A 14,930-nucleotide genomic window follows, 5' to 3' on the forward strand; every position below is an offset into this window, starting at 1 on the left:
AATGACAATGACCATTAGATGGCACTGATTTTAATCTTTTTTGTAATTTTCTTGCGACTTTTGTTTGACAATTTTTGATGACAATTGTCTGTAAATTATCTTTGATTCAGTTAATACTAATTGTTTTATTCATTGGTTTCTATTTTCTTTCAATAGTAAATGCTTTCAACTGTTAATACGTAAACAAAAAGACAAATGCCTCAATGATTTTCCATTGTTTTGTTCACCTTTTTTTCATCCTTCATACTTTTCTTGGGCCTAAGGCAATGTGTTATCTTTATCTTCTCTACCTTTGTGTATTATGTTATTATTAAGCTAATCTATTAAGCAAACCTGTAATTTGGCTACAGTTGTTTTCAATAATGAATTAATATAATTAAAACTGACTGTTTCAGGTAAGGTACAATTGTTATTTCAATTGCTTTGGCCTTTAATTTTCCTTTACAAACGCAAAAAGAGCAATATTTAAGGCAATCTTTCGTGTCTGTCATCGATCTTTGTAAAAACATTTCTTTCTCTTTTTTTCAAGAAAAAATCTTTCCTCACAAGTTGACTTAATTGTTGTTGAATTATTTCCAATTTTTGGCCTAATAGTTTCATCTGTACATTTCAAGTTCAACTCTTATTGATTCTATTCTAATTACAGGTATTGTTATTAATCATTTTTCCTCTCTCATTGAATTGATCTTCAATCTTTAACCAAACATTAACCCTTCATTTTAAAGTCACCTTTTTTTTGTACTGCCTTTGATTTAAAAACACTGTAACATCTAAAGAGATACAACTTTTAACTGACTTCAACCTACCTTAAACTTGCAAGTTACCATTGATTGATTGTAATTGATTACAAATGTTTCAACAGCATCTAACCAGATAATTGTGTTCCCATTCATATTTCAAATGGTAATGATGAATTAAAAGTTGTATCTGTTTGTGCAGTTTAAGAATTACAAAACAATTACTGATCAATCTAATCTAATTACATTTAAAAATTTCACTCAATCAAAAGGCAACTTTTCCAGTCATTATCTAAAGCAATCTTTTTACAGTTTTCAAGTCCACAACTTGCAGTCCAATTTAATGACCATAAACAACCAGTTAAACATTTCACGAGTTAATCAAATGACCCATACACTTGACCTTTACCTTAATTCATACCCAACTTAACTCTATCAGCAAGTGGACTTGAATAACAATAAAAGTAAAAGTAGATTGACAATGGACAATAGTTACAAAGGTTTAACCTTTCAAAGATTAAATTAAAACGAATCAAGCCAATCAGCCAATTTACCTTTTAAATACATTAACTTTTGTATCTGTTGATACATTAGATTAAATTGATTGTCAGTACAATTGTCCATAATAATGCATTTATCCAGTAGAAGCTGGAAGAAACATCTTAAAGTGAATTGAGTATAACACACACACACAAAAAACAGAGCTTAAGAGCCACTAATGGATATCGACTGACCATTTACGATTTAATATCTTAAAAAGATTATGTTAAACAAGTACAATTCTGATTGATACTATGTTGATTACTCAATGGGCAGTCCAATTTAATCACAATACTCATCTTATTCATCATTACAATCAATACAAGACCAAGACATGGAGAAGGTAAAAAAAGTGAAACAAATATTGAAGCGTTAATGTTTCAAGCAACCTTGCAATGTCCATCAGAATCATTGACAACATTGGCATATCAAACAGAGAGAAGCTCAATACTGATCAACAGTTGATGTAATCATGATAATCAATATTCAATGATCAAAATAACACCGCAAGATCAAGTAAAGAGCAAAAAAACTCAACTAACGTGTTTTTGGCATAAATTTCATCCCAAGATACTTACCTTTTTTTGCTTCTTTTCAAGTCATCTTGACGATTGTTGTATTGTGCCAGTGTTTAAAATACCTCACGCCATGATTAAAAATGAACAAAGCATGAGAAAAGGTGAGAGATGAAAAATATTTGGGTAAAAAAAACATTGAAAAAAAGGTTAACTCACAAAAGGGCGAGATTTAACATAGGGAATGTTAATGCACTTGAATGTTATCAATATTATTACTTACCATTGTTGTTATCATTAATGTTATTATTTAACCTGTACAACAATGTTACCAGTTTTAATCCACCGTTAAGCTTAAATCTTGTCGTGTGTAGTTGCATGTTAAGCTTTTAAATCGTTGAGCCGCAACTTTCAAGTTAAGCGCTCTTTTTTACTTGATTGGATTTAACCAGTAAGAAACGAAGGGGGGAAACAGAGAGAAAGAAAGAGAATTGTTTCTCCATTTTTTTTTTCTTGTAACTTACGCTTTTTTTACTTAATCTTGTAATAGTTTGGGGCTGTTTTTGTTGCCATTATTGTATTTTTTGTGTGTGTGTGTAACATTTTACATCGGCTGGTGTTGAACAAGATTGGTAAAAATGGTTACTCACGATAATGGGAGCGCCAAGGTGAAAGCTCAATGTTTAATTACAAAGGTAAATCTTTCTTTGGTATTGCTTGCTTTTTTATATATTTATATATCAATGCCTTTATCCTGTTTAAATGATGTTATTTTACTTCTTACTTACAGGTTTTACTTTACAACTGATTGTACTTTTGGTTGGACTGGATATGTATCTTGGTATATAAAATGGTTGATATAGTTGGCACTCATTAGAATGACTGGAGGGCTTCTCGATGTTCATCATTATCATTATCTAAAGCCTATTCTTTACCTCCTACTCTTTACTCTAAAACTTTCTGTTTTTTTTCTCTCTCTCTTCTCTTCTTTTTCTTTTTACCTTGTGTTTCCATCAGCATTACCTGTGCGTGTAAAACTTTCCCATAGAAAAGTGTACCTATTTTTTCAATAGTATAAGTGTGTATGTACGTTTTTTCCCAGGACTTTCAATGTTCATCATCATTCTTTCTTCTTGGTTATGTATGTTATTTTGTGTTCTAAGTGACTGTAAATGAAATAATATTGTATATAAGGAGACTAACCAAGTGTAATTTACATCAAATTAGACTGTTACTTAATGTCGTCTCTTTTCAGTACAGATTAATGTAATTAAGAAACCATAAGAAATTAATTTGCGTTTTTTTGTTAATGTTACAGGTTCTTTGAAAAGATGGCTAATAATTTTATGCATTATAAAATTTTTATTTCAATGTATTTTGATCTGATCATTGACCGTAAGGAAATGGCCTTTTTTCAACTTCTCTTTAGTTCATCTTGACCTTTAACATACACTTTCTTTTCATTGAATCTGGTTGTTTCAGAAAATTTTTAAAACACCTTTTCATTAGTCGCTTTGTATTGATATTATTAAGGATTGAGGATTTTCATTCTTTCATTTGTTAATGTTTGATCAGGGAAGAATTAAGTTTAAGATGTTACCTTTTCAAGTTGAGACAGGTTATCAAGTTGATAGTAATGACGATGATGATGGGAAGTAAGAAATAGACAATAAAAGTTAAATAGTAAACAGAGGTAAAAAAGAAAGGTTATAAAAGGCAGGGCTTAAAGGTAAGTTGAGAAGACATTTTTTTTTCATCATCTTGAGATGGGAAAAGATGAAGATGAATACGAGATGAAGTGAAGCAAAAGAAAGTGAAAAATGAATCAATACTAATACATATTATACTCCTTTTTTAGTCTTCATTTGGGTTTGGGTTTTTGTTTATCTTTACTTTATTTACCTGGATTCATTTTATTATTATCATTGTTATTATTATCTGTGAGATTTCAATCAATATTGACTTAAATTGTTGAAGAATTGAAGAAAAATAAAAGAAAAGTCAAAGGAAAAAAGAAATCAGAATAACAAAGAAACCAGAAATAAATAGAATAACGAAAAGGAAAAAGGTTTAATTCCTAATAGAGATGAACATTCTGGTAGCTTTACTCATTTCTTTTGTCAAAACCGATGGCTGTTAATTTGTTAATCTAATCACATTTAAACCCAAGGATCATCTAGTCTGATTGAAATTACTAAAACAAACACAGATGATACCTATTTAAAATTTGTAAAATATTAACACAATAAGATACTAACCCAAGTTGATTGTTGAATGTAAATCTTTTTAAATCACTGTGAGAGACAGACAGATAAGATTAAAGTTGCTCAGCTAATTAGTCGAGACCATCTTGACCAAAGTGGACCGTCCATCGGATCAACTAATTGTATTAAATAGATGTTTATTTACTAGAGATTAAAAAAATGAGGATTAGCTTTGAAGCGAAGCAAAAAACTGGTTCCGAAAGTCAAATGCTTAACTGTGTTCCCTTTTTTTCCTTTAGATGGCGACTCAACAGTAGATGGGAATGTTGAGTGAGATGAAGATGAGTGAGAAGGTAAAGTTTGCTATTCACTTTGAGTATAGCTTGAGAGGAAAGAAGTAAAATTGTTCATTTTCAAATTTGCTGTTCTTCTGGTTACATTTTTTGAAACTTGTTTTTTCTTCTCTTGGATATAATGACTTTTTTTTATTTATTATTAACAGCATGAATTTAACAATAAAAAACCTGAAGTGTTTGTTTCATCAACATGTAACAGCAACAACATCATCAACATCAAATGGAATAAAAACAACAACATTATTATCTTCTACTTGATATCTACTATGAACGTTTGTTTTTGTGAATCTTGTTGTTTTCCTTTTTACTTTGTTTATAATTTAAACATCTTTAGATGGAAACAAAAATATCTATGTATATAATAGTGTTATATATATTAATGGTGACTCTCAGGGTAACCAAAGGTACCCAATATATTGCCCCAGGAGAGTGTAAATGGTCACATATATCATCACTAAAGTTTGATGTGTCATTAACATGTAATATAGGATACCTGAGTCCATCTTCGTCGTCTTCATCGTCATCTTCATCTTACTCATCTTCAAGTTCATCATTTTCATCATCAGGCTCCATGAATCATGGCCTTAACCTAAGTCTCATCCAAGCTGACCACACTATTAGTCTAACGTTGATCTGTGATGATTCCTTTGCTGAATCCAAATTGGATAATTCGTCCCTTTCCCATTTACGGAATCTTAAATCTTTAACTATTGAAGCCTGTCAGTTGTCCTATCTAAATGGTGATGAGCTTAGCGGACTAGAATCGCTGAGAAATTTAACCATTCGATCATATGTACCAACCAGAGGATATCGAACATTATGGTTAAATCATTCATCTCTTAAACATCTTCGTAAATTAGAGCAGCTTGATTTAGGCTTCAATAATTTGGTTGACCTTCCTGCTGATCTCTTTTGTCCTCTTACAAGCCTCAAAGTTCTCAACTTGACTCACAATTCCATTGCTGGCTTTGGTAGCCTCGGAGTTGTTGATCATACTTTTGGTCATCTGTGTTCCCAAGAATTACAGGAATTGGATTTATCCTTTAATCGAATTGATTTCATTTCTCAAACTGGTGTAGCCAATTTGAAAAATTTACGTTCCTTGTATCTTCAAAACAACCAGATCGCAGAGGTTTCCGAGATCTCATTGTCAGCCTTACATCGCTTGCAAATAATCAATCTTGCCAGCAATCAACTAAATCATCTTCCATCCCGTCTATTTCGTGATTCCATTGAATTACAAGAATTACATTTACAAAATAATTCTATTGCTTCACTTGAATCAGGTCTTCTCGGTGGACTCTCAAAACTACTTCTACTCAATTTGAGTTATAATCAAATCTCTTCTGAAAACATCAACAGTGAAACTTTTGCAGACCTCATTCGTGTAATTATTCTTGATTTAAGTCACAACCGATTAACACGTATTGATAAATTATTCTTCGTAAATTTATATTCCCTTCAAAAGCTTAATTTGGCTCACAATCAGATAACCTTTATCGAAGACTATTCTTTTGCTCTTCTTTACAATCTTCATATTCTCATCCTTGATGGTAATGGGTTGGTTAAAATTGATCCATATACCTTCAATGGTCCCAATCTTCTCAGAGGATTATCATTAAATGCCAATTCACTCACTGCTATACACCGAGATGCCTTCAAGAATTGTAGTTCACTTCAAGATCTTCAATTAGCCTCCAATAATTTAAAAGAAATCCCGTCAGCTATATCACATCTCATGGAACTGACAAATCTTGATCTATCAGACAACAAAATTGTTGGTATCAACAGTACATCTTCTGGTAACATCAACAGTGACAATGCCATCACCATGATTAATTTGAAACATCTTACTCGATTAGATCTGTCAAAAAATAAGATTTCCAATCTAAGTAGAAACTTTTTCAAAGATTTACCAAGTTTACAGTATCTTGATCTCTCGGGTAACCTGTTAAACGGTCTGGAACCAGGTTTATTTGATGATTCTGCTCCAACTCTCACAACAATCTTACTCCAAGACAATAAATTAACTGACATCAATGGTCTATTCATTAATCTCATTAACTTGAGGCATCTTAATGTATCTCGCAATTCAATACTTTGGTTTGAGTATGCTTTTATACCCGAAAGTTTACTAATCCTTGATGCTCACAGTAACGTTATTGAAGAGTTGAGTAATTACTATAAAGTGGAAAGACGCTGTACATATCTGGACTTTTCTCACAATCACATTTATAAAGAGATCAATACTTGGTCAATTCCAAACAGCACTGAAACGCTGCTTCTCAATAATAACAATCTAACCAGCATTCTTCCAATGACTTTTGCCACCAAAGTAAATTTAAAGCACGTTGACCTGCGATACAATCGTCTCTCAAGCCTAGACATGAATGCCTTCCGTTTTAAATCAATTCCATCAAGTCGACCTTTACCTCATTTCTTAATTTCTAATAATCCATTTTACTGTGATTGTAATATGGAATGGTTACAACGGGTGAACAAAGATGAAACACGTCAATATCCATTGGTCAGAGATCTTGATCGTATTACTTGTCAACTTCCTTTTGTCCGTGAGTCAACATATTTGCCTTTGGTTAAAGCAAACTCATCAAATTTCTTGTGCAAATACAAGACCCATTGTTTTGCTCTCTGCCATTGCTGTGAATTTGATGCTTGTGATTGTAAAATGACTTGCCCCGACAATTGTACTTGTTATTATGATCAAACTTGGGCCACCAACATTGTTGATTGTTCACGTCGAGAATATGTTCATGTTCCTTCTCGAATTCCCATGGATGTAACTGATTTGTATCTCGATGGTAATCAACTTTCATCTCTTTCCAGTCATACCTTTATTGGACGTAAAAATATGTTAACCCTTTACCTTAACAACAGTGGTATTCATTCCATTGCCAATCGAACCTTTAATGGTTTACAAGTTTTACAAGTTCTCCATTTGGAACATAACTATATAACAACTTTAAATGGATTTGAGTTTGAATCACTCTCACGACTCCGTGAGCTTCATCTTCACCACAACCGGATCTCCTTTATTAACAGCCGTACATTCAGCAATTTAACCTCTCTTCAGGTTCTTCATTTAGAGGATAATTTTATTTCTGATTATGCTGTCTGGTCACTCAACTACAATCAACATTTAATGGTTGTCCATATTTCAAATAATCTGTGGTCCTGTCGGTGTGATTTTGTTTCACGATTACGTGATTGGATGAGAAACGAGGCTGCCTATGTGAAAGATAAAGATACAATTAGATGTCATTACAATAATACAACAATAGGTCCATTTATTTGGCAATTAAATTCATCTAAGTGCACCAATTACAGTGATATAAGTAATCATCGTGGTTTGATTGATTCACATGGTGGTTTTAGTGGTGGTAACAGTGTTGTGATCGGCGGTTCATTATCAAGAGAAGGTTCACCTTCAACCTTTGCTAATGAAGTTTCTTTCTTCCAAAACTCTTTGGTTCAAAGTTATATGCCTCTGACCATTGGATTGATAGCTGGTATTGTGGCTATCATTTTAATCATCGTTCTCATCACCATTTACCATAAAGAAATTAAAGTATGGATCTATTCCAATTATGGATTTAGATTTTTCCAAAAGTCACATTACCCACCAGAAACAGAGCGATTGTTTGATGGATTTGTTTCATATTGTAAAAAAGACGAAGCTTTTATATCACAAATATTGGCTCCAGAATTGGAGTGCGGTCATCCACCATACCGTTTGTGCCTTCGTTACCGTGACCTTCCAGTTACTGAGTACGTCGCCGAAGCCATATCCGAGGCCATTGAATCCTCCCATCGGACCATAATACTATTGTCTGATCAATATTATAAATCAGATTCGTGTCATTTTGAACTTAAAGTTGCCCACCAAGAATGCCAAGTGAATCTTAACCACAAGATAATTGTTGTGGTTTTGGATAAGAATAGTTTAAATCATTTGGATGCTGATTCCAAATTATGTATCCGTTCATCACCAATCATTCATTGGGGCGATCGTCGATTCTGGGAGAAGTTAAGATACGCCATGCCGCCCGGTCGAGGGCTTAGTAAACCACTTAATTGTCCTGACGTAAGGGCAAGTATAGATTTCAAAAGAGCCATCAACTTACATGCTGTGTAAATATTTCGTTGTACATAAAATAAATATAATTTTTTTTGTTGCCTTTGAATTAAGAATTTAGTTTTTCACTAAAAATTATTTATACCTTTTCGTGTCCGCAAAAAAAGCAAGTAAAATAACTAACCTTTACTTCACTTTAAACACATTAATTAGCTTAAATTATATACCAACCAAAACAGTCCGTATTATAAATAAATGCCAAACATTACAAACAATTTCAAGTGACAGTTTATCATTCAATCCTATTATGATGACGTGATTACATCTCATTTTAAATTAACTCATTCCATTGATACAATTACAGTGCCAAGACAAATTAATCAAAAAAACAAGGAAACAAAATTTGATTAATAAAAACCATTTTCATGTTACAAACACATCTATTTGTTCAATGGCAACAATTTAATCTTTCATCTCAATGGTGTGATACATTGAACCTGGTTAGTAGCCAAAATTTACCACATTGGGTTAACAATGGATCAACTGTGGACCAACAATTGACTTGGATAATCATTTGATTCAAAATGTTTCTCTTAAGATTGTCAAAGTTGATTATAAACTGCAAGATTAATAATAAGGTTCAAAAATAGGCTGGTAATTGTCCTGTCCAGGTAAGATTATGTACTTTACCAAGAAAAAGCTGCAAGACAAAAGAGAAAAATCGGAAAAGAAAAAAGTATAATTAATAAAGTAATTAGTAAAACAGTTAAATGTTATTCATATTAAACATGAAAGCAAACTGTATCCTGATATACAGATGCACGTATAAATGTTGGACACTAACTGATCTTTTTAGGGAAACATTATCATTTACTAATTTGATTCAAATTTGATCAAAGCTTGTTTTCAGCTTTTCTCATGAGAAACCTTCATGATCATGTAAGTTGACAGATATATTTATACATTAAAGGTACAACAGACAGTCGGTTAGACAGTGACTAAGTTATACATTTATTGAAAGAAAAGAAAGAGAATGTGAAAAGTAGGAATGACTGAAGAGGGTAACATTTTAAGGTGTCCATGTGAGGCACTGTCTTGATTAAATTTGACAACAAGACACCCCACAGGTTATATTGCAAGGTAAATGAAAAATGGAACTAGTTAGACAGAGAAAGACAGAAGGTGAGTTGTTTTTTCAACGTTGATACACTTGAAAAATTACCGAAACAAGGGAAAGAGAGGATAATTTGAAAGACAGGGATTAGTAGTGTGATGAATTGCTAGACAAAAACAGACAGGTATACAGAGAGAGAGGAAATAAAGGTAAAGAGAGAGAAGAGATTAATAGAAAGAAGATTGAAATTGGTCAGAAAGAGAGGAAAGATGGATGAATAAAAGTTACATTGAAAACAATGAAAAACGCGTAATGTTAATGTTGCAAAGTAATAAGTAAAGGTATTAGAATAATAAAGTAATAACTTTAAGGTAAGATTTATTTGTTTCTACCTTGTTTCTTGGGCTTTCACTGTGATTATCATTTTTACTCATTTCTCACAATAATCTCATTAATGATGATGAATATGAAGATTAAAATGATAATTAAAATGATGATTAAAATCACATTTTTTGGCGAAACATTTTCTTTTCTTTCTGATTAATTTTATAATAAATATACATGTAAACATATCAAGAGCCAGTCAATGGACATACACCGTTATATGCATATTATACATTTACTGATAACAGCAGCTTTTGATAAATGTTTACTAACCTTTTTAGTAGATATTTTTACTTTCTATTCCAATCTGAAGCTTTGTCTGTTCAGTATTCAGTATATGTATACATGTATATTTATATTCGAGATGAGAAAGAAGATCACATTTAGATATAATGTAATAAATACACTTCAAGATGCTCATGGTGATATAGATGATAATGAAGAAACTCGTTCACTGATACTTAACGGCTTGACTTTGCTTTCATCTTTTTCAATTGCTTATTATTACTTTATCCCAGCTTTTTCATTCCTCTTTTTCCCATATTGAATTCAGTTGCTGGACATCACCATCTTCAAGGGCTTCAACTATCTTCGATTATCAACTGTAAATACATCATAATTTGCATTATATGAGCATTTTATTTGACCATTGGGTAGCAGTCTTTTTTGTTTTGTGTCTAAAGGTTGGTCAGGCTTTCATTGCTGTTATCAACTGGAAAGATGGAAAGTTCATGAATGATATGAATATTGAATGAATGGAGAGAAGGAAGAAGACGCCAATGATGATAATCTTGGTGATGATAATGAGCAGTAACAGTAACAAAAAAGAGGAAAGTTATCAAGTCTGGACTTTTTAACTGTCATTGACTTTGATTGACCAAAATATGAATCTTTTATTCCATGAATCTTCAAGGCAAAGTTTCTTTATCTTTTTTCCTCTTTAGTTTCTCCTTTGAATCTTCTGAATGGTTCTGTACAAAATAGACAAAAGGCTAAAATAAGTTTTACTGAATTAATGATATTGAAGAGTAAACGAATATCAAAGTCTGAATTAAACAAAAAAAATCAAGATTCATTGCTGGTTAAGAGTGTGATTGACAAAAAAGTAAAGGTTGGAGGACAACTAACAAAAATGTTCAATGTGCTTCAATATTATCATTAAAAGCTATTATTATGACCTAAAAAAGATTGTATTCATAAAGCTTTTTTTTATGTTCGAGTTGTTGTCTTCAAGTTTTACTTTTTTTTCTCAATCGCTGTTGTTATTACTCACTCTCTTCCTGATTTCATTGAATGTTTAGTTTGTTTTTTATCATTACCATTAAATGATAATCATTATCATTATGTTCATCATCAGAATAACCATTTTGAATTGTAAATTTCCTTTGAAGTACAAAAAAACTTGATTGGGTTTGCATTCATGATGATGTGGTTTCATTCAACGGTAATAATAACTGTTCACTTGATCCATCAATGAATTACAATTGCTTTTGGGAAGAACCATAGAAAGGGTTAAATTAAAGGAAAATAATCAACATGGAAATTTGTTTAATCAACCAATCTGACCATGAAACTAACCATGGCTAAGAATAAAAAATGAATATTCCAAGTTACGTTTCCTCCAATACAAAAGTCAACAACAGCTTCAACCTTTTTTCCTCCAAAAAAGAGGTTTTACTTTTCTTTTCCAGTGCATTATTGAGTTAAATCGTCTATAATTTACATAAAATTGATACCAACTGCATCGACAATCAGATGGGATTGGAAAACCTTTAAAGAAAAGTAAGAAGATAAGATGAGTAGTAATATAAAAATGGAAAAGTTGAAGCGAAAAGAGGTAAAAAGAAATGAATTGACAGACTCAGTGAAAACAGTGACATGGCCTGAAACAAAATGAAAAAAATAATGAAAGAGACAGAGGATGATGAAAAGGTAAACAAAAGATGACGATACTTCGTCAAAATTATGTTTAGTGAAACAAACAATCATGGAATAGAAAAAAAGAAGAAGAAAAAAAACAGGTAAATATTCAGGTAAAAGTTGAGCTTTTACATAAGGAATTTAAGAAACCAGTAAAAAGGAAAGAAAGGAAAGAGAGGGAAAGCAGGTATAAAAATGATGATGAAGATAATGATGAAATGAGCATACGATGAGAGAAAGAAAAACTATGGCGAAACAAAGGAAGAGTGGTTCCTCCCAAAATCCGGTTTTTCTCACTCAAGTCAATCCAGATAAATTATTTTGATTGTTGGATAAAATTTGGGTAAACCTTACTTAAGAATGGTGGAATAGATGAAAGAGTAAGAAATAAAAGCTAGAAAGTGAGAGAGAGAGAGAGAGAGATGATGATGGTGGTGGTGGTGATGGTGAAGATGAAGATGGTGAAAATGAGAAAAACAAGAAAAAGCAAAGAGAATTGCTGTAATTTCTGAGATACCTTGGATAAGTTTGTTTCTCCCTCTTTTTACATCTTATCCTTTCTCTTTCTCTTTCTCTTCTTTTCTTCTTCTCATCTACTCAATCAACCCTGAATACACCCTGTGAGTTGATTGCTTTAACAAGACTCGACAGTGATTTAGATGTACTTATGTATTTATAAGTATGATGAGATTTCCCATGAATTTTCTTGTAATCAACTGAATTTTTAAGCGCGCGAGAGAGAAATGAAGATTATATGATGATAAATTGGTATAAAAGGGGAAAAAGATGAGAGTAAGAGAGGAGAAAAGGTGAAGATAATAGTTGAAGAGAAGATGAATAAGCTAATGTTGTTCTCATTGGAAGTGGCAAGTTTATCCTCATTACCATCATCATCAAAATCAAACTTAGTCTTCAGTGTAACAATGAAATCAACAGACGCCAACGTAACCATCTGAAAAGTATAGCGTATGAACCATCGAAAGAATAATGGATCCAAATAATGGAAATTTGCTTTAAAATTTGCTCTTGTGCAAAGATAAATAGAGTTGATATAAAGGTCATGATGCCATTGAAATTTGTGTGTTCTCAATTTGCTTGTTTTTTCCATTCCTTTCTTTACTTTTTCTTCTTCTTGAGTTGTCAGAATTTTCAGTTGGTCAAGATTGATGGTTACTTGGATTCTGATTGTTGACTGTTGTTGTGGTTTACAGTTTTACAGGAGTGTCACAAAAATTTTCATTCAATTAAGTGTAAACTTGGAAAGTTAACTTTGAGCTGAGGCTTGAAATTTGTTGCTGTTGCGTGTTTACGTTTGTTCATGTTCATGTTGATGTTCAAATTGTTGTTGTTGATGTTAATGTTGACGATGATGATTTTGAAGTTTGTTTCGTTTTCTTTTTTATATCTTTCTCTTTCCTTCTTTTCTTTCCTTGATCTTTCATTCTTTATCAGTGTACCAAGTGATTCTTAAGAATTTGGAATTTCACATTTTTTGGTGTCTAAATGATTGATAATCAGTTTTTCTTTACAGTATCATGGATTGTCTACAATTAGCTGAGCCAAGCGGAAATTAGCAACCACAAATTGTACTAATAGCCTTTGAATATGTGAATGTGTGTGTTTTCACTCTCACTGTGTTCAATCTTTTCGCCTTTTCCTCCTCGCCATCTTCCTATCTCTTTTTTGTCTTTTCCTTCTTTTTTTCTTTGGTTCAGTGAGATGGAATAAAATTAGACGTTGGAAGCTACAATTTGCTGAAAAAACATTCTCAAATAGATTCATTCATCAGAAACATGAACCCATAGAATGATGTCAAGCAAAAACCAGGCTTTTCTTTTTTATCCTCACACATCTATTGAGTCGTCCTTTTTTCTCACTTTTCATGTTAAAGGCTAAAATGGCTGCTAATTTTCCAGTAAAAACATCTCGATCTTGTCGTTAACGGTGATGAAGTCCAAATTTTCTTATAATAATAATAATTATATTAATGATCACAATGAAAGTTGGATAGCATGTAACTGTGGTTGTTGTATTCACGTTGCTCTCGAACAGGAGAACCGCAAAAGGATCTTCTTCAAGCTCCACTGGTCAGGTCACGTTTTGTCCATATGAGTTAAATCACCAAGGCCAAAGGACAGATAGATGAAAGCTGTAAAATACAGTTTGCGACCGTCAAGTTTCATATTACTTTTTGCATAATAGCAAAGGAGACAAAATTCTTGTAACCTAAAGTCTTTAAAATGATTAATACATTCTTGTGTCTTTGCTATTCGCGTTTCCAGCTCGTCTTCCCATCAAACCAACGAGATTTGCTTCCTTCATTCCGGTTGAACTGCAAAATTGGATGATAATTACCCTTAAACATTAGTTTATCTATTGAAATTGACTGCAAAAAAAGGACAAAAAATATATGTATCAACTTACATTTGAGTTGAGCTTTCCTCTCTTCTTTCAGCAAAATGTTCAACTCATCATTTGTTAACAAACTTCAATTAATGAAACAATGAAGTGGATCCGAGTAAAACAAAGTTTACAATGAAATGTTACCAAGCAGAAGATAGTTAATTAAATTTTGTTTCCCAATGATTAGTACCAATTGTCTACTCTTAATTTTTGTGCAACACAAAACCAAAAAGACAACAAAAACAAAAGCATCAGAATAAACAAAAGTAAAATTAACGTATATACTGGATCATTTTCCTAGCAATATTTGCGAATTAAAGTTGCACTTTGCTCAATGGCAATACAAAATTGTTAAATTTTAAACCAATCATGAATAATTGAACTAATTAAGTTAAATAATTGAAAACAAAAGATAAATTTTAAATAAAAATACAAAAGATTTATACTGATATTAATTAACCATTAAGTGACAAGTGGCTCTAGATTTGAAAGCGGCAAAAAGGATTAACTGTATCAGCTGGAAGCTGTTAAAGCGGTAAAATCAAAGAGTAAAGAAGAAGAGACTGCGATCTCTGACTACTAGCACCACTTGTGCAATTATCCAGCAACAAATCTGGATATCATCAATCGCAGTCTCTTCTTCTTTACTCTTTGGGTAAAATGG

General features: G+C 32.0%; 1 protein-coding gene and 1 long non-coding RNA gene across 13 annotated transcripts; one reads left to right on the top strand and one right to left on the bottom strand.

Moving 5' to 3' along the window:
* The first annotated feature begins 34 nt into the window (after positions 1-34).
* Positions 35-8,554, top strand: LOC107363079 (toll-like receptor 7). 4 transcript variants are annotated; one of them, XM_089269521.1, is made up of 6 exons: positions 51-395; positions 530-646; positions 1,010-2,487; positions 2,583-2,933; positions 3,111-3,187; positions 4,499-8,554. In XM_089269521.1, exon 6 carries the CDS (start codon positions 4,687-4,689, stop codon positions 8,503-8,505), a length of 3,819 nt encoding a protein of 1,272 aa, XP_089125647.1. In that variant the 5' UTR covers positions 51-395; positions 530-646; positions 1,010-2,487; positions 2,583-2,933; positions 3,111-3,187; positions 4,499-4,686; the 3' UTR covers positions 8,506-8,554. The 4 variants fall into 4 exon arrangements, 2 of the variants coding, with proteins under 2 accessions (XP_089125647.1, XP_015785737.2); XR_016200040.1 differs by lacking the exon at positions 4,499-8,554 and having other exon boundaries at positions 35-395; positions 1,010-1,956; positions 2,343-2,487; positions 2,583-3,167; XR_016200041.1 differs by lacking the exon at positions 4,499-8,554 and having other exon boundaries at positions 35-395; positions 1,050-1,956; positions 2,343-2,487; positions 2,583-3,167.
* A 142-nt stretch (positions 8,555-8,696) lies between these two features.
* LOC107363083 (uncharacterized) lies at positions 8,697-14,759 on the bottom strand. Of its 9 annotated transcripts, none has more exons than XR_016200062.1 (6): positions 14,288-14,759; positions 12,381-14,195; positions 11,522-11,713; positions 11,263-11,430; positions 9,290-10,914; positions 8,697-9,145 (listed from the first exon to the last, which is right to left on the bottom strand). It is a non-coding gene; the product is annotated as an uncharacterized LOC107363083 (long non-coding RNA). The 9 variants fall into 9 exon arrangements; XR_016200066.1 differs by having other exon boundaries at positions 8,700-9,145; positions 9,952-10,914; positions 14,288-14,754; XR_016200068.1 differs by having other exon boundaries at positions 8,701-9,145; positions 10,217-10,914; positions 11,217-11,430; positions 14,288-14,754.
* Between the last annotated feature and the right edge of the window lie 171 nt (positions 14,760-14,930).

The sequence above is a fragment of the Tetranychus urticae genome, chromosome 3 (genome assembly GCF_039701765.1).
Source record: "Tetranychus urticae isolate SD_2017Ah chromosome 3, NJAU_TeUrti_SD_1.0, whole genome shotgun sequence".
Classification (NCBI taxonomy): domain Eukaryota; kingdom Metazoa; phylum Arthropoda; class Arachnida; order Trombidiformes; family Tetranychidae; genus Tetranychus; species Tetranychus urticae.